This window comes from Leucoraja erinacea, chromosome 11 (assembly GCF_028641065.1).
Source record: "Leucoraja erinacea ecotype New England chromosome 11, Leri_hhj_1, whole genome shotgun sequence".
NCBI lineage: Eukaryota > Metazoa > Chordata > Chondrichthyes > Rajiformes > Rajidae > Leucoraja > Leucoraja erinaceus.
This window is the reverse complement of record NC_073387.1, coordinates 56,866,810-56,886,568: the sequence shown is the minus strand read 5'-3', so window position 1 is coordinate 56,886,568 and position 19,759 is coordinate 56,866,810. Positions and strand designations below refer to the sequence as shown.

General features: G+C 46.1%; 1 protein-coding gene across 1 annotated transcript in view; it reads left to right on the top strand.

Annotated features, from left to right (window-relative positions):
- LOC129701853 (teneurin-2-like) overlaps positions 1–17,814 on the top strand; it is a 358,384-nt gene extending 340,570 nt beyond the window's left edge. The window contains exon 4 of the mRNA XM_055643337.1: positions 17,277–17,814. Coding sequence (XP_055499312.1) covers positions 17,277–17,734 — 458 coding nt within the window. The 3' untranslated portion in view covers positions 17,735–17,814. The remainder of the gene's footprint in view (positions 1–17,276) is intronic.
- Positions 17,815–19,759: the final 1,945 nt, after the last annotated feature.

The window sequence follows — 19,759 nt, the reverse complement described above, 5'->3', positions numbered from 1 at the left end:
TCACAGCGCTTACAGCGCCAGAGCCCCGGGTTCGATCCTGACCTCATGGACTGTCTGTACGGAGTTTGCACGTTCTCCCCGTGACCTGCGTGGGTTTTCTCCGGGTGCTCCGGTTTCATTCCCACACTCCAAAGACGTGCAGGCGTGTAGGTTCATTGGCTTCTGTAACATTGTAAATTGTCCCTAGTGTGTGTCGGGTAGTGCTAGAAGTCCGGTGGCTGGTCGGCACGGACTCGGTGGGCCGAAGGGCCTGTTTCCGCACTGTATCTCTACACAGAACTAAACTAATTGTCTTCTGTAAATTGTAAATTGTCCCTAGTGTGCTCAGTGGGATGTTTCCAGCCCTGTATCTGTACAGTTTAAAGTCACCTAAATGATGCAAAGGTCTGTGTTTATGTGAATAGCCGAGGATCGCTGTTGGATTCAGTGGAAATGGCAGTCGCTAGATTGAATTAAGTGGGAAAGACCGATGTGGAATATCCCTGGTGTAGGTGGGTGCAAGGCAGTCAGAGCACTGTTAATGTGCTTGTGTGAGAGAACAGAGAACTCACACAGTGGGATTGTATTGAAGGGATTTCTGGAAATGCCAGCAACTATGTTTATAATGAGACTGTTTGACTCACTTGGCAGTGAATTTGCCTCTGAGTCAGAGGTTGTGGTTTTAATTTACACTCCAGAGACCGCACGGCGGCGCAGCGGTAGAGTCGCTGCCTCACAGCGCCAGAGACGCGGGTTCGATCCTGGCTACGGGTGCTGTTCGTACGGAGTTTGTACGTTCTCACCGTGACCCGCGTGGGTTTTCTCCGGGATGTCTGGTTTCCTGGGGAAACGCAATTTCAATCCAATTTATTTGAATTGACAATAAAGTTTACTTTGAACTTTGAACTTTGAACTTCCTCCCACACTCCAAAGACGGGCAGGTTTGTAGGTTAATTGGCTTCAGTAAAAATTGTAACTGTCGCTAGGATAGTGATAGTGTGCGGGGATCGCTGGTCGGCGCGGACTCGGTGGGCTGAAGGGTCTGTTTCTGCGCTGTATCTCTTTCTTTTTTTTCTTTTTTTTTAAATTTTATTTTTTATTAGCAGTACAGTAAATCACATTAATACATCGCATATATCTTATTACATTATGTTGTACCACTTCATTTTTTGAGCTTTAAAAAAGAAAGAAATAAACGAAGTAAGAAAAGTAAGCAAGAATCGTGAAGGTGCAGGAAAGTGTTGGGAGAAAAGAACCCCTTAGGGAAGGAATTAGAGAAGGAAACAAAGAAAATAATTAAGACCCTAGAAAGAAAAGAAAAAAAAGGAAAAAAGGAAAATCACTCTATTGTAACACAAAACTCCGCAAAAAAGGATATACCAACCATGTTTTTATTAAAAATTTATTTTATACCCCCCATTACCAGGTCCTGGTAGCCTTTATATTTTAACTTATTATTGCACCTTAGCTTGTAATAGTTCCATAAATGCAGACCACGTCTTTTGGAAGTGATCTGCTTTACCTGCTAGGAGGAGTCTCATCTCTTCCAAGTGTAATGTTTCGAACATATTTGAAATCCACATTTTTGTTGTTGGTATTGGAGCATTTTTCCAAAATTTAAGTATAAGCTTTTTTCCGATTATTAGCCCATTCTGCGCTGTATCTCTAAAGTCTAAATTAAAGACATAAGCAGATAAAAAACCTCAGCTAATGCCCCAGCTGAGTTGCCATGGAGCTGTTTTGCTGGAGGTGCCCTCTCCTAGATGAAACATTCGTGTTCATAAGTGATAGGAGCAGAATTAGGCCATTCGGCCCATCAAGTCTACTCTGCCATTCAGTCCTGGCTGATCTAACTCTCCCTCCCAGATTCAGATTCAGATTCAGATTCAATCCTTATTGTCATTGTGCAGTGTAGAGCACAGAGACAGCAGAAGGCAGTTAACATCTCACCCAGAAGAGCAAACATAGAATAATGAGCAATTAATATATATACATACATACTCGCTAGAATTTAGGAGATTGAGAGGGGATCTTATAGAAACTTACAAAATTCTTAAGGGGTTGGACAGGCTAGATGCAGGAAGATTGTTCCCGATGTTGGGGAAGTCCAGGACAAGGGGTCACAGTTTAAGGATTAGGGGGAAATCCTTTAAAACCGAGATGAGAAGAACTTTTTTCACACAGAGAGTGGTGAATCTCTGGAACTCTGCCATAGTCGAGGCCAGTTCATTGGCTATATTTAAGAGGAAGTTAGATGTGGCCCTTGTGGCTAAAGGGATCAGAGGGTATGGAGAGAAGGCAGGTACGGGATACTGAGTTGGATGATCAGCCATGATCATATTGAATGGCGGTGCAGGCTCGAAGGGCCGAATGGCCTACTCCTGCACCTAATTTCTATGTTTCTATGTTTCTAAAGAAATTCCTCCTCATCTCCTTTCTAAAGGAACGTCCTTTAATTCTGCTGTAGTCCATGGCATTGAACTGGAGGTAAGCTTGCCACGTTTGGTGTCCATTCCTTGGCTCATTAGTTCTGTTCCACCCGTACAATTTGGGGAAATCAGTGTACCAACTCTTGCTGTTTAAGAAAGAACTGCAGATGCTGGAAAAATCGATGGTAGACAAAAATGCTGGAGAAACTCAGCGGGTGAGGCAGCATCTATGGAGCGAAGGAATCGGTGACGTTTCGGGTCGAGACCCTTCTTCAGACCCTGCTCTCTGCATCACCGTCTATATCTCTTGTTTCCTTTATCCATAACCAGTCTGAAGAAAGGTCTCGACCCGAAACGTCACCTATTCCTTCACTCCAAAGATGCGGCCTCACCCGCTGAGTTTCTCCAGCATTTTAGTCCTGAGTTCTGCTCTGTCTCGATCTGCAGATGCGTTCAGAGTGTCCGTTTAACGTCAAAACTCTGAAACTATAGCTGAGAAAGATGGAATCTATCCAGTCGTCTATGCAAAGAGAAATGAAAATCAAGTCTAGTTCCCAGTGCTGCATAGAATTCACACAACTTGGACCTGAGATGACGGCAGCCTAAGGAAAGTGTAGGAAGGAACTGCAGATGCTGCTTTACACAGAAGATAGACACCAAATACTGGAGCAACTCAGCGGGACACAACATACTGGATAGGTGACGTTTCACAGAGTGCAGGAGTAACTCAGCAGGTCAGGCAGCATCTGTGGAGAACATGGATAGGTGACGTTTCACAGAGTGCTGGAGTAACTCAGCGGGTCAGGCAGCATCTGTGGAGAACATGGATAGGTGACGTTTCACAGAGTGCTGGAGTAACTCAGCATCAGGCAGCATCAGTGAAGCGAAGGAAATAGGCAACGTTTCGGCCCGAAACGTTGCCTATTTCCAGAAGGATTTCGGCCCGAAATGTTGCCTATTTCCTTAGCTCCATAGATGCTGCTGCACCATAACTCAGCGGGTCAGGCAGCATCAGGAGAACATGGATAGGTGACGTGAGTGCTGGAGTAACTCAGCGGGTCAGGCATAGTGGAGAACATGGATAGTGACGTTTCACAGAGTGCTGGAGTAACTCAGCGGGTCAGGCAGCATCTGTGGAGAACATGGATAGGTGACGTTTCACAGAGTGCTGGAGTAACTCAGCGGGTCAGGCAGCATCTCTGGAGAGAAGGAATGGGAGACCTTTCGGGTCGAGACCCTTCTCCAGACTTAAATGAGGCTTAGCGTCTGAAGAAGGATCTCGGCCCGAAAACGTCACCTATTCCTTTTCTCCAGAGATGCTGCCTGACCCATTTAGTTACTCCAGGCATAACTCAATAGGATATTGCATCTTGCATTGTACGTATGAAAATGCACGCATGCAATACCAATGGATTCTTAAAACGCACTTTGAAGATGCTGCCAAATTTGCATAAGATGGTTAAAAAACTGCAAGATTGTATTTGGCACTGAGCGGCTTGCAAGATGGATTTAGTGGGGGTTGTGGGTGCAGCCAAAATCATTTGGAAATGATCAAATCCTTCTGCTAAGGGGTGAATCAGTACCAGACCACGACAGCTTTTATGATCAATTCTTCGAGGCAAGGTTCGCAATTTTAATATTGATTTTAATTCCACAGAGTGCCAAGGTGAGGTCTGAATTCTGACACCTGAACGCGACACCACTACACGCTCATAACTCATCCGGGCCACTTCCCATCCGAGTGCCTCATTTCCGAAGGCCTCTTTGGGTGCAGAGATACATATCATTTCACTGCCAGCGGAGTGCTTGCTTTCGTCGTTGAGTATAAGTGTCAGGAGGTCACGTTGCAGCTTTATGGGACTTGGGTCAGGCTGCATTGGGAGTATTGCGTGCAGCTCTGGTTGCCCCCATTAGAGGAAGCATGTGGAGGCTGTGGAGATGGTGCAGAAGATCAACAGACCATAGGTGCAGGAGTCGGCCATTTGGCCCTTCGAGCCAGCACCGCCATTCAATGTGATAATTGAAACATAGAAACATAGAAATTAGTGCAGGAGTAGGCCATTTGGCCCTTCGAGCCTGCACCGCCATTCAATATGATCATGGCTGATCATCCAACTCAGTATCCCGTACCTGCCTTCTCTCCATACCCTCTGATCCCCTTAGCCACAAGGGCCACATCTAACTCCCTCTTAAATATAGCCAATGAACTGGCCTCGACTACCCTCTGTGGCAGAGAGTTCCAGAGATTCACCACTCTCTGTGTGAAAAATGTTCTTCTCATCTCGGTTTTAAAGGATTTCCCCCTTTTCCTTAAGCTGTGACCCCTTGTCCTGGACTTCCCCAACATCGGGAGCAATCATGGCTGATCATCCACAATCAGTACTACTTTCCTGCCTTCTCCCCATATCCCCTGACTCCGCTATCTTTAACCCTATCTAGCTCTCTCTTGAAAGTATCCTGTCTCCACCGCCCTCTGAGGCAGAGAATTCCGCAGACTCACAACTCTCTGTGAGAAAAAGTGTTTCCTTGTCACAAGTGATAGGAGCAGAATTAGGCCATAATGATAATAATAATAATAATATATTTTATTAACATTGCATAAGTGCAATGAGATTTGGTATGCAGCTTCCATCCGATGTCATAACTTAAATAACTAATAAAATTTAGATTTAGCTTTAGATACCCCGAGAACATGGGTTGTAAAATAGTTCGGTCCATAGAAACATAGAAACATAGAAATTAGGTGCAGGAGTAGGCCATTCGGCCCTTCGAGCCTGCACCGCCATTCAATATGATCATGGCTGATCATCCAACTCAGTGTCCCGTACCTGCCTTCTCTCCATACCCTCTGATCCCCTTAGCCACAAGGGCCACATCTAACTCCCTCTTAAATATAGCCAATGAAGTGGCCTCAACTACCTTCTGTGGCAGAGAGTTCCAGAGATTCACCACTCTCTGTGTGAAAAAAGTTCTTCTCATCTCAGTTTTAAAGGATTTCCCCCTTATCCTTAAGCTGTGACCCCTTGTCCTGGACTTCCCTAACATCGGGAACAATTTTCCTGCATCTAGCCTGTCCAACCCCTTAAGAATTTTGTAAGTTTCTATAAGATCCCCTCTCAATCTCCTAAATTCTAGAGAGTATAAACAAAGTCTATCCAGTCTTTCTTCATATACACATACGAACCGTCTCTGCACTGCAGATTTGGAGACCAAAACTGTAAATACTCCAGTGTGGTCTCACCAAGACCCTGTACAACTGCAGTAGAAGCTCCCTGCTCCTATACTCCATCAAGCCTACTCCGCCATTCAATCATGGCTGATCTATCTCTCCATCCTAACCCCATTCCCCTGCCTTCTCCCCATAACCCCTGACACCCGTACTAATGTGCTGTGCTGTGCTGTTTTGTGTTCCCTCTCTAGTTGAACAACAATATCATGTACATTTTACAGCAGCAAGAATTCCTGAATATACTGGGAAATCCGGAACATACGTCCGACGAGTTTACTCTGCCATCTTTGCTTTTAAAATATCTTCAGCCTCGCGTTTCGGTTTAACCCCAGGCGCGTGGTGTGCTCGTTGTGTGAAATGAATGAGCTCAGAGTTAAAGGGCAGTCGTTTGTTGAGTGTATCGGCAGGAAGCAAAGGGCAGCTGGAATGAAGGCAGTGTTTGCACTCCACCTTGCTGTGCTATTGCTGTTTCCACTGTGAACACCACCACTAGGAAACTGCACGCAGCCCACACCCAGGAGATACTTGTTTAAATTTTAATTAACTCTCGGCATAACCATAAATAATATAAAGATGCAGGATTATAATCCTGCCAGCAACATCGCAAAAGAGAAAAGTTACATAATCCCTTCCTTGGAGAGGGACTTGTTATTTATCCAATGTTTATGAAATCAGAATTTTAATGACCTTAAAACTGCTCTGCTGGAATGGCGGCACGGTGGCGCAGCGGTAGAGTCGCTGCCTCACGGCGCCAGAGACCCAGGTTCGATCCCGACTACGGGTGCTGTCTACACTGAGTTTGTACCTGTGACCTGCGTGGGGTTTCTCCGGGAGCTCCGGTTTCCTCCCACACTCCAAAGACGTGCATTTTTGAAGGCTAATTGACTTTCGGTAAAATTGTAAATTGTCCCTAATGTGTGTAGGATAGTGTTAGTGTCCCTAGTGTGTGTGTAGGATAGTGTTAGTGTCCCTAGTGTGCGCAGTGTGTGTAGGATAATGTTAGTGTCCCTAGTGTGTGTGTAGGATAATGTTAGTGTCCCTAGTGTGTGTGTAGGATAGTGTTAGTGCCCCTAGTGTGTGTGTGTAGGATAATGTTAGTGTCCCTAGTGTGTGTGTAGGATAGTGTTAATGTTCCTAGTGTGTGTGTAGGATAATGTTAGTGTCCCTAGTGTGTGTGTAGGATAATGTTAGTGTCCCTAGTGTGTGTGTAGGATAGTGTTAGTACCCCTAGTGTGTGTGTAGGATAGTGTTAGTGTCCAGGGATCGCTGGTCGGAAAGACTTGGACAGTTTCCGTGCTGTATCTCTAAACCATTTTTAATCTAAACTGGAGGAGCCTAAAACTCATGTTAAGTTTCGTAAAGTTGGCATAAGTGTAAAAGTAATTCCATGTTTCTGGAACTGAAATATTCCAAGGAAATTATCACGGGAATTTTTTTTTTTCAAATGTTGAAATCGTGATTCTACACTGCAATTAGCTGCTGCCCCATTAATGAAATCTCTTCCTAAATCTGTCTTTCATATCTCAGTGACTGGCCGATTAGAAACATTGCCTGGAGATGTTTTCCAGATGGGATGGTGGCAAAAATAACTATTTTTAATTGTCTCATCTTCATTCATATTTAACAACATCTACCTGTGAAATACTTGTCAGGTGGTTTTAAATAGTTAACGTATTTTTTGTAAAGGGCCTGTCGCACTGCGGGGACCTAATTTGCGAGTTTAGAAGAGTTTATGAGAGTCTTAAAAAGTATCATGGTCTTGTTGTATCGCTGAACTAGAATACCTCCTGCGACCTCCTTCGACTATGTAGAGAACCTCCTACCAATATGTAGAAGATCTCATTCGATCTCCTTCGACTATGTTGAAGACTAGCTTCGACTAGCTTCGGGAAAATTGGACACCGAATAGTGGAGAGTGAAGACCTCCTTCGACCAACTTCGACTAAACTAATGGCCCTGTCCCACTGTACGAGTTCATTCCAAGAGCTCTCCCGAGTTAAAAAAAAAATCGAACCCGTGGTAAGCACGGAGAATGAACGTAGCGGGTACGTCGGAGCTCGGGGACATAGAAACATAGAAACATAGAAATTAGGTGCAGGAGTAGAGGCCTTTCGGCCCTTCGAGCCTGCACCGCCATTCAATATGATCATGGCTGATCATCCAACTCAGTATCCCATACCTGCCTTCTCTCCATACCCCCTGATTCCCTTAGCCACAAGGGCCACATCTAACTCCCTCTTAAATATAGCCAATGACCCTGTACAACTGCAGTAGAACCTCCCTGCTCCTATACTCAAATCCTTTTGCAATGAAAGCTAACATACCATTCGCTTTCTTTACTGCCTGCTGCACCTGCATGCCTACCTTCAATGACTGGTGTACCATGACACCCAGGTCTCGCTGCATCTCCCCCTTTCCCAATTGGCCACAATTTAGATAATAGTCTCTTAGCGGCTCTTAACGTTAATGGCAGGTACTCGGGAAGACTCGCTAATGGCAGGTAAGCACGGGAAGACTCGTGAAGATTTTTCAACATGTTGGAAAATGTCCACGAGAGCCCCGAGTACCGACGAGTGGCCATTACCGTAAATCTTCGAGTTCGAATCAGGGGAAACTCGGGAGAGATCTTGGAATGAACTCGTACAGTGGGACAGCCCCTTAACACTATCTACGACTACCTTCGACTATCTTCGATTATCTACGAATAACATTCCGACCTACTTTGACTAAACCTACTAGTAAAAAAAGTAGCAATTTTTTCTATGCCAACCAATTTTTACTCAGGGACAATTTTCAGCATGCTAAAAAATATTCCTCGACCCAACTGAGGCCTCGAGACCATGGGAACTACTCTCGAGCATGAAGGAGAGTTCTGCCCCTGTCCCACTTAGGAAACCTGAACGGAAACCCTAGGAGACTTTGCGCCCCCACCCAAGGTTTCCGTGCGGTTCCCGGAGGTTGCAGGTGGTTGCTGGAGGTTGCAGGTAGTGGAAGCAGGTAGGGAGACTGACAAAAACCTCCAGGAACTTCCGGGAACCGCACGGAAACCTTGGGTGGGGCGCAAAGTCTCCAGAGGTTTCCGTTCAGGTTTCCTAAGTGGGACAGGGGCTTTAGACTATAGACAATAGACAATAAGTGCAGGAGTAGGCCATTCAGCCCTTCGAGCCAGCACTGCCATTCAATGTTATCATGGCTGATCATACTCAATCTGTTTTCACACTTCTGTACCTTTTGCCCGATGGGAGAGGGGAGAAAGAGGGAGTGACTGGTCCGTGATGATGCTGCTGGCCTTGCCGAGACAGCGTGAGGTGTAGATGGAGTCAATGGAAGGGAGGTTGGTTTGTGTGTCCCTCAGTCTGAAGAATTGTTTCGGTCCGAAACGTTGCCTATTTCCTTCGCTCCATAGATGCTGCTGCACCCACTGAGTTTCTCCAGCAATTTTGTGTACCTTCGATTTTCCAGCATCTGCAGTTCCTTCTTGAACAGGTTGGTTTGTGTGATAGTCTGGGCTGCGTCCATAATTTGCTGCAATTCCTTGCGGTCTTGGATGGAGCTGTTCCCAAACCGTGCTGAGATACACCCGGATAAAATGCTTCCTCCGGTAAACCAGTTGCTCGTGAATTCAAGGAAGGTGCAAGTTTGTTCAAAGTGTCAGCTGTCGGGAGGTGAATTGTAAATACATCAACACGAGCATTTCTCATGAATTCAACTGGATATAGAGAGATATGATTCACAAACAGGCAGAGGAGATTATAGTTCAAACTAAGTTAGACAAAAAATGCTGGAGAAACTCAGCGGGTGAGGCAGCATCCATGGAGAGAAGGAATAGGTCAGAGACCCGAAACGTCACCTATTCCTTCGCTCCACAGATGCTTCCTCACCCGCTGAGTTCCTCCAGCATTTTTTGTCTACCTTCGATTTTTCCAGCATCTTTCTTAAACATAGTTCAAACTAATATTATGTTACTCAGTTTCTCTGCTGCACTAACAACTGCAGATGCTGGTTTAGACCAAAGATCGACAGAAGGAGCTGCATTAGCTCAGCATTTAAGAAAGAACTGCAGATGCTGGAAGAATTGAAGGTGGACAAAAATGCTGGAGAAACTCAGCGGGTCAGGCAACATCTCTGGAGAGAATAGATTCAGATTCAATTTTAATTGTCATTGTCAGTGTACAGTAGAGACAAGAAATGCCATTAGGCCCCTTGAAGAGCGACATAGCACCGCCATTTGAATAAAAAATCATAAGGCCGGGGGGGTGGTGATTGGCAGTCCAACTCAGTATAGAGTCCCAGCCTTCACTCTCTGGAAAGAATAGACCCCAATAGGTGCAGGAGTAGATTCGGCCCTTCGAGCCAGCACCGCCATTCAATGTGATCATGGCTAACTCCCCAATCTTAAATATTCAAGCCAATGAACTTATTGTCAACTGTCCTTCTATGGCAATGAAAATTCCACTTTGCTTCACACACTCTCTAGTGTGACAAAACAGATCCGTTTCCATCATCTCGAAAATATACACACATGAATAAATAAACTGGTAAAGTGCAAATAACAGATAATGGGTTATTAATAATCAGTTTTGTCCGAGCCAGGTTTAATATCCTGATGGCTGTGGGGAAGTAGCTATTCCTGAACCTGGTTGTTGCAGTCTTCAGGCTCCTGTACCTTCTACCTGAAGGTAGCGGGGAGATGAGTGTGTGGCCACGATGGTGTGGGTCTCTGATGATACTGCCGGCCTTTTTGAGGCAGTGACTGCGATAAGTCCCCTCGATGGAAGGAAGGTCAGAGCCGATGATGGACTGGGCAGTGTTTTTGTAGTATCTTCCTCTCCAGGGCGCTCAAGTTGCCGATGCAACCGGTCAGCATACTCACTACTACGCACTCTACTGCCTTCTCCCCATATCTCCTGACTCCGCTATATTTAAGAGCCCTTAAGAGAAGGAATGGATGATGTTTTGGGGTTGAGACCCTTCGTCAGACTGGTTAGGGTGAAAGGGAAACGAGAGATATAGACGATGATGTAGAGAGATAAAGAACAATGAATGTTCCTCCAGCTATTTGTGTCTAACCACTGTTCCGTATCTAGTTGAGCAGCACAACCCCGCACATTTGCTGTGATATCATGCGCTGTGAGACATCAGCACATGCATCAAGATCCAACTCACCAGGAAGGACATTTGTCAAAGTAGCAAAACCCTTGCCTGAACCTTCAAATAAATCTTCATCACTTTTATTTACTGAAATTCCTGGCCATCCCATTTCTCAACAGCTTTTTGAACGTTCTTTGAGAAAAGACGAGTGTCTGTTTGGGACAGGCGGGGGAGACAAAGAGGGGTGTTGTGGAAGGAACTGCAAATGCAGTTCTTGCTGAAGATAGATATAAAGTGGAAGGAGTCCGTTGCAATCTCAGATGCACACAGACTGGTGAATCTGTCTCTTGCCACAGAGGAAGGCCATTCATTGATAAGAGGGAAATGTGCCCTTGGGCTAAGGGGATCTTCTTCCAGGTCGGGAAGTGAGTTGGAATCAGCCATGATCATATTGAATGGCGGTGCAGTTCGAAGGGCCGAATGGCTGCCAGTTTCTATGTTTCTATGTTTCTGTTGTTCGCCAGTATTTGGTGCAGGTCACAGCTGGAGTGCTGGAGTAACTCAGCGGGACAGGCAGCAACCCTCGAGAGCAGGAATGGGTGACGTTTCGGGTCGAGACCCTTCTTCAGACTGAAAGATAAGCATAGAAACTTAGAGACAGAGACAATAGGGGCAGGAGTAGGCCATTCGGCCCTTCGAGCCAGCACTGCCATTCAACATGATCATGGCTGATCATCCAAAATCAGTACCCCTTCAGTGTGAAGAAGGGTTTTGGCCCGAAACAGGCCAAAATCCTTTTGGAAATAGGTAACGTTTCGGGCCGAAACCCTTGAAGGGTTTCGGCCCGAAACGTTGCCTATTTCCTTCGCTCCATAGACGCTGCTGCACCCGCTGAGTTTATCCAGCAATTTTGTCTACCTTCGATTTTCCAGCATCTGCAGTTCCTTCTTGAACAGCAGTACCCCGTTCCTGCTTTCTCCCCATATCCCTTGATTCCGTTAGCAACAAGAGCTAAATCTAACTCTCTCTTGAAAACATCCAGTGAATTTGGCCTCCGCTGCCTTCTGCGGCAGGGAATTCCACACATTCACAACTCTCTGGGGGTGTAAAGATAGAGAAGGCCAGAGGCAAACAGGGCCGGCAACAGGGTGACCTCAGGAAGGGTGGAGTCCATAATGGTCCATTGTTGGCTGGGGGAAGCTGTGATAATGGCAAGGATATGAACAGTGGAACTAGCAGGACATCAAGGGTGTGAGAGGCGGGAGGGGGAAGAAATGCCACGGTTAACTTAGGGAAATCAAGGTAAAGGGTGGTGAATCTGTGGAACATTGCCACAGACGGCTGTGGAGGCCAAGTCAATGGATATTTTTTAAGGCAGAGATAGATAGATTCTTGATTAGTGCGGGAGTCAGAGGATATGTGGAGAAGGCAGGAGAATGGGGTTAGGAGGGAGAGATAGATCAGCCGTGACTGAATGGCAGAGTAGACTCGATGGGACGAATGGCCTAATACTACGACCTTATGATCAATGTTCATACCGCTGCCCAGACGAAATGTGAGTTGCTGTTCCTCCAATTTGTGCTGGGCCTCACTCTTGACAGTGGAGGAGGCCCAGGACAGAAAGGTCAGTGTGGGAATGGGAGGGGGAGTTGAAGTGTTTGGCATGCAGCCACCTGAGCAGCTACGTTAAGGGCGTGTCCCATTTGCCGATAGTTTCGGCAACTGCCGGCATCATTGACTGATGTATCAGGGTCACCGGAAAATCAACGGCGTGACGCGGGATGATGACCTATTGGCCGGCGGTGTTTTTTCAAGTTTCGCAACATTTTGTTTTTGTCGCCGCTGGATTTTGAAATGTTTTGGCCACCCCGATACAACGCTGGCAGTCGCTGAATAAATCGCCAAGTGGGACAGGCCCTTTACTCCAGCACTTTTCTTTGGTAAACCAGTGACTGCAGTTCCAAGTTTTGTCATTTTACCTTCATTCATTCCTTCAAAACCATTCAGGGAATCATTGTCTGCATCAAAACCTTCCAGAGTAAATAAACACTTCTCCAGGCATTTCATAAATTATAAAATTCACGTTGCGTTTCTTGTTTGAGATAAAAAGGATGTGTTTTGATAACGTTAACACCAGCTGTGTCATGGGATGGCCTAGATATTTGGATTCCACATTCCAAAATAGCAGCGTTAGATGGTTCCAGGAACCACGGGACACTTTCTGCCGAAATATCCGGGGCCAGATTATATTAACCTTCATGTACAGCCATCAATTACAATCTCAACACGAGGCAACTGATCTTCCCACCTCAGGACTTACTCTGACACGGCACATGCGAAACTTTAGAATAAACTTAGGGCATGGTAGAGTTGCTGCCTTCAGCGCCAGAGACCCAGGTTCGATCCCGACCACGAGTGCTGTCTGTACAGAGTTTGCACGTTCTCCCTGTGACCTGCGTGGGTTTTCTACGAGATCTTCACTTTCTTCCCACACTCCAAAGACGTGCAGGTTTGTAGGTTAATTGGCTTAGTGTGAATGTAAAATTGTCCCTAGTGTGTGTAGGATAGTGTTAGTCTGTGGGGATCGCTGGTTGGCGCGGACTCGATGGGCCGAAGGGCCTGTTTCCGTGCTGTATCTCTAAACTGAAGTAAACTAAACTAACAAAAGAGAGAGATAACTTTTTCACACAAAGGGTGGTGGGTGTATGGAACGAGCTGCCGGAGGAGGTAGTTGAGGCTGGGACTAAGTTTAAGCATTTTGACAGGTACGTGGATAGGACAGGTTCAGAGGGATATGGGGCAAACGCAGGCAGGTGGGACTAGTGTGAATGGGGCATATTGGTCAGTGCGGGCTGAAGCGCCTGTTTCTACACTATATGAGTCTATGACGTCTTGCAGTTGATATTACCTCCATTCCCATGCCATTTTTAATTGTATACATAATGGTTTTTGCATGAAAAAAAAGCTTACCGTGTGACAAAGCGCGTATTGCAGTTCAACCATGAGCTATATCCCTGCTCTCCAAGGTAGAGATTGCACCATTTTGATAGGCATGTACCAGGAATTTCACTGGGGATAGACAAGTGTTTCACCACTCTGCTGATTTTGTTAATAGCCATGGAACATGTGTTGCATGTTTCACAACTAGTTACAGAGATAGGTTGAATTTAGGTCTTTATTCTCTGGAGCGCATTAAGGGGGGACCTGATAGAAAAAATGATGTTTAGACATTAACATTTTTCCCTTGCTTCAAACAAGAGGACATGATAAAAAAGGGACAGAAGTTTAGAAAAACTTCTTTACGCATGTTGTTAATAGCCCCATAGAGTCCATAGGGGATAGGCATATGGATACAGGGAATGTGGAAGTGCAGGCAGGTGGGACAGGCCATTTGTTCTTGGACGTAGGGCCCCTGTTTCCGTGCTGTAACTTGCCCGATATAGTGTGGAAACAGGCCCTTCGGCCAACATGCCCCTGGCCAACATGCCCACCACACTAGTCCCGTTTGCCCGCGTTTTGGACCATATCCCTCCAAACCTGTCCTATCCATCGCGAGTCATGGCGCCAGGCGGTGCAGGGCGTTACCCGTTCCGGCCGCCTGCCCCTTCTCCGGGGTTGCGCCCGTGCCAGGGTGGGGTTAGAAAGGGAATACGCCCTGTCTACGGGCACCCTGAGGGAGTTCGGGACCATTGGGCTCCACAGGGTGTTGAATGTATCCTCAATAAGGATTGTAACATAGCTGTATAGAGGTTTATTATGGATATATGTTTGTATTGTATTTATGGTGGTGGGTCCTGGCTTGTTTTATTGTAGTGTAAATATTATTTTTTAATAATTGATCAAATGTTTTGGTTTTAAAAAAATTGGAAAAAAAAACCCGTCCTATCCATGTACCTGTCCAACTCTTTCTTAAATGTTGGGATAGTCCCAGCCTCAACTACCTCCTCTGGCAGCTCGTTCCATACACCCACCACCCTCTGTCTGAAAAAGCTGGATAGAGTGCCAAGAAGATTTCGTTTAGTTCATTGTCACGTGTTCACAAGGAAGGACATTATTGCCATAGAGGGAGTGCAGAGACGGTTCACCAGACTGATTCCTGGGATGTCAGGGCTGTCTTATGAAGAAAGACTGGATAGACTTGGTTTATACTCTCCAGAATTTAGGAGATTGAGAGGGGATCTTATAGAAACTTACAAAATTCTTAAGGGGTTGGACAGGCTAGATGCAGGAAGATTGTTCCCGATGTTGGGGAAGTCCAGGACAAGTGGTCACAGCTTAAGGATAAGGGGGAAATCCTTTAAAACCAAGATGAGGAGAACTTTTTTCACACAGAGTGTGGTGAATCTCTGGAATTCTCTGTAGTTGAGGCCAGTTCATTGGCTATATTTAAGAGGGAGTTAGATGTGGCCCTTGTGGCCAAGGGGATCAGAGGGTATGGAGAGAAGGCAGGTACGGGATACTGAGTTGGATGATCAGCCATGACCATATTGAATGGCGGTGCAGGCTCGAAGGGCCGAATGGCCTACTCCTGCAGCTAATTTCTATGTTTCGATGTGTCTATGTACCGAGGAACAGTGAAAAGCTTTTTGTGGCCAGCTAACCAGTCAGCGGAAAGACAAGACGTACTTTTGTTTAGATTTTTTTATTAGAAGCGAACACATATTATGATTAAAACATTTCATGTATATCAGTCGCACATGATTAATAATATCAATCGTGTATTGATTCTGCTACTAGTTTTTTTTTATATAGATAGGGAGTAAGAAAGAAAGAGGAAAAAAAACCACACAAATGTCAAGATAAAAAAAGAATGGAATGATTTACTAATAATACATCATAGGAGATAGCTTCGTAAATTATAAAGTATAACTTTTCATCTCATCCTGAGTTCAAGCTTCAGTTAAGTTCCCGTGCTGAACCAATCTACCCCTTCAATACGTGATTATAATCAAACCGTTTATGAGGCTGTGATGAGCTGCCAAAGGAAGTCATTGAGGCTGGTGCTATAACAACATTTAAAAGACACTTGGGCTGGTACATGGATAGGAAGCGTTTAGATGGATTTGAACCAAACATAGGCAGGTGGGACTAGCTTGGAAGACACGTCTTGGTCGGCGTGGATGAGTTGGGCTGCTTCAACACTATGGCAGAGTTATAGACTATAGACAATAAACAATAGGTGCAGGAGTAGCCCATTCAGCCCTTCGAGCCAGCACCGCCATTCAATGTGAACATGGCTGATCATCCACAATCAGTACCCCCCGTTCCTGCCTTCTCCCCATATCCCCCGACTCCGCTATCTTTAAGAGCCCTATCTAGCTCTCTCTTGAAAATTGGATACACATTACAAGGAATCAGGTGCAAAGTTATAGAAACATAGAAACATTGAAAATAGGTGCAGGCGTAGGCCATTCGGCCCTTCGAGTCTGCACCGCCATTCAATAATGGGTGATCAATACTTAGAAACATGGAAACATAGAAAATAGGTGCAGGAGTAGGCCATTCGGCCCTTCGAGCCTACACCGCCATTCAATATGATCATGGCTGATCATCCAACTCAGTATCCTGTACCTGCCTTCTCTCCATACCCCCTGATCCCTTTAGCCACAAGGGCCACATCTAACTCCCTCTTAAATATAGCAATTATGATTGAGAATGGATCGCATTTAAATAACGTGTGGCAGATTTGCATCATTCCTATTCTTTGCTCACACGGTTTTTACTGTTTGAAGTCTGAAGACGGGTCTCAACCCCAAACGTCACCGATTACTCCTCTCCAGAGATGCTGCCTGTCCCGCTGAGTTACTCCAGCACTCTGTGTCTGTCTTTAGTTTTTACTATTTAGTTTAGTTTAGTTTTAGAGATACAGAGAACACAGGCCCTTCGGCCCACCGGGTCCGTGCCAACCAGCGATCCCCGCACATTTACACTGTCCTACACACACTAGGGACAGTTTTTACATTTACCAAGCCAATTAAACTACAAGCCTGCACGTCTTTGGAATGTGGGAGGAAACCGAAGATCTCGGCGAAAACCCACGCAGGTCACGGGGAGAACGTGCAAACTCCGTACAGACAGCGCCCGTAGTCGGGGTCGAACCCTGGTCTCCGGCGCTGCATTCGCTGCCCCTGTCCCACTTTGGAAACCTGAACGGAAACATCTGGAGACTTTGCGCCCCACCCAAGGATTCCGTGCGGTTCCCGGAGGTTCCCGGAGGTTTTTGTCAGTCTCCCTACTTGCTTCCACTACCTGCAACCTCCGGCAACCACCTGCAACCTCCGGGAACCTCCGGGAACCGCACGGAAACCTTGGGTGGGGCCAAAGTCTCCAGTTCAGGTTTCCTAAGTGGGACAGGGGCATTATTAAGGCAGCAACTCTACCGTGCAGCTGTACAGTTTGCTGAGGATGTCCTGAAAATACACTAGGCCTAGAAATGTTGGTTGCTGAGCGTGCGTAGTAATGAGGATATGTCCTAATGAATGTGGCTGCACTGTCGTTGTGAGTAGGAGGTGCATGATGTGTACCTATCTTGTGTTTTTTGTACGCAGGAGCCAATTTCACTCTGACTGAGCTGGGAATCTGTGAGCCCTCCCCCCACCACAGCACGGCCTACGGTCCGGACATGGGGCTCCTGCACCGCGGCTACTCGCTGAGCGACGCTGACTCGGACACTGAAGGTGCCATTTCTCCAGAGCATGCTATTAGGTTGTGGGGGAGGGGCATCAAGTCCAGGCGTGGCTCTGGCCTGTCCAGTCGGGAGAACTCAGCCCTCACGCTGACCGATTCAGAGAACGAGAAGGAATCGGAGGAGGAGGAAGGTACGTACGCTCAAACAGATAGTCAACCTGCCGTGTCTCGGACGGCGGTGGAGGCCCGCTGCCCACCGTGGCCTCCTCTGCTTCTCCACCACAGGCCACGTTTGTCAAGTATTCCGATGCTCCCGATGCTTTTTGAAGGCCGATCGTTCCTCGGCTCACAGTTCTGTTCCAACAGGAAAAAAAAGTAGGATAATAATGCCCCCGTCCCACTTAGGAAACCTGAACGGAGACCTCTGGAGACTTTGCGCCCCACCAATGGTTTCCGTGCGGTTCCCAGAGGTTTTTGTCAGTCTCCCCACCTGCTTCCACTACCGGCAACCACCTGCAACCTCCGGCAACCACCTGCAACCTCCGGGAACCGCACGGAAACCCTTGGGTGGGGCGCAAAGTCTCCAGAGGTTTTGTTCAGGTTTCCTAAGTGGGACAGGGGGCAATTAGTGTCTGTGGAATGTATGGACAATGTAATGAGCAATGGTGGAATCATAATGCTTTTGAAGGCCAATTCTTAGAGTTTTGTCCAGGGAAAAAAAATCAGATAATATGGGGTGTGAGGAACATATTGACCGTAACATTATCAATGGTGAACTCCTGATTTTCCTGATACTTTTGAAGACCAATTTTAAATTTCACAGTTTATGTCCAGCAAAAAAAAAATAGAAATGGGGTCTGAGGGACATATTGACAATTGAACAATTAGTGGTAAATTTATGGAGTTACTGATCTTCATGAAGACCAATTCTTATTCCAGAACAAAATCATAAATGGGCTTTGAGGGGCACTGTGAGGCCATCGAACAATTACTAGCGAGATCACCGTGTTCCTAGATGTCTTTCAAAGACCCATTCACATTTCAGAGTCCTGTTGCACTGACACATACTGTAGGCCGTGTGGTGGTGAAATCATGGCTTTGACTTGAGCCGATATCCAGTGTGATGGCTTTAAGATTAATTCTTCTTCCCGATCATCCTGCTTTCAATGTGCAAAGATATGTATATCAGTGAATAGCTATATTTTTTAATTAAGAAGACTTCAAAAAGATATTTCATGTACAGGGTTTGGTCCACTGCACTTCCTGGTAAGAGCTGAACACATGTTTAGTGAGGAATTTTTACAACTCTGTTCCATAAAAGACTTAACTTGCAATAAAGAGAGTTGACTGTTGTATAGGTGTCTTGCCGTACCTCCATCAAAGGTTTAGATGTTGGCTTACTTTTATTAGGAATTCTCCCGTGAATGAAGGCATGGATATATTTTGCCTACATTTCCTACATCGACTTGTGAACGTATTTAGCACAAGATGTAGCGGATGTATATGCCGCTTGCCGAACAAGCCGTTAGTCATTGATGTTGGATTTGATTGATGCTTAATAGCCTTTCATCTTCTGGTTGGTCGCATCCAGGTACACATCGCTGTATAAACCATTGATACTAATGGGGCCTGTCCCACTGAACCAGCTAATTCAAGAGTTCTCCCGAGTTTCCCCTGATTCGAACACGGTAATGGCCGCTCGTCGGTACTCGGGGCTCTCGTGGACATTTTTCGACGTTGAAAAATCTTCACGAGCTTACCGCGTTTCCCGAGTACCTGCCGTCAGCGTTACGAGCCGTCCCCGAGCTCCGACGTACCCACTACGTACATTCTACGTGCTTACCACGAGTTTAAGCTCGGGAGAGCTCTTGAATTAGCTCGTACAGTGGGACAGGGCCCTTAATTTTGCTCCTGATAGATGGGCGCTCACGGACTCAATTGAAACTTGACCGAGGGAAGTGACTGGAATAATGCCGGGTTTAAGAGTTTAGATTTCGCTCTTTGGGCTAACGGAATCAAGGGATTATGGGGAGAAAGCAGGAATGGGGCTCTGATTGGGGATGATCAGCCATGATCATATTGCATGGCGGTGCTGGCTCGAAGGGCTGAATGGCCAACCCCAGCCGCGTTTTTCAATGCTTAGTATTTAAGTGTATCTACTACTGTTTAACTTGGCTAACTATGGACATGCTCAACTGGATGAAACAATGAAGCTGATGGGACTGTCCCACTTCGGCAGGGGACTTTCGGGGACTGCCAGGGACTAGTTTTAATGCAATTCACCTACGACACCTGGCGACAACCTACGACAGCAGAAATTGTCGCCACTGTCGCAGAAAAGTTTTCAACATGTTGAACATTTTGCAACAGTCGCCTGAAGTCGCCCAAAAAATCGCCCAAGTGG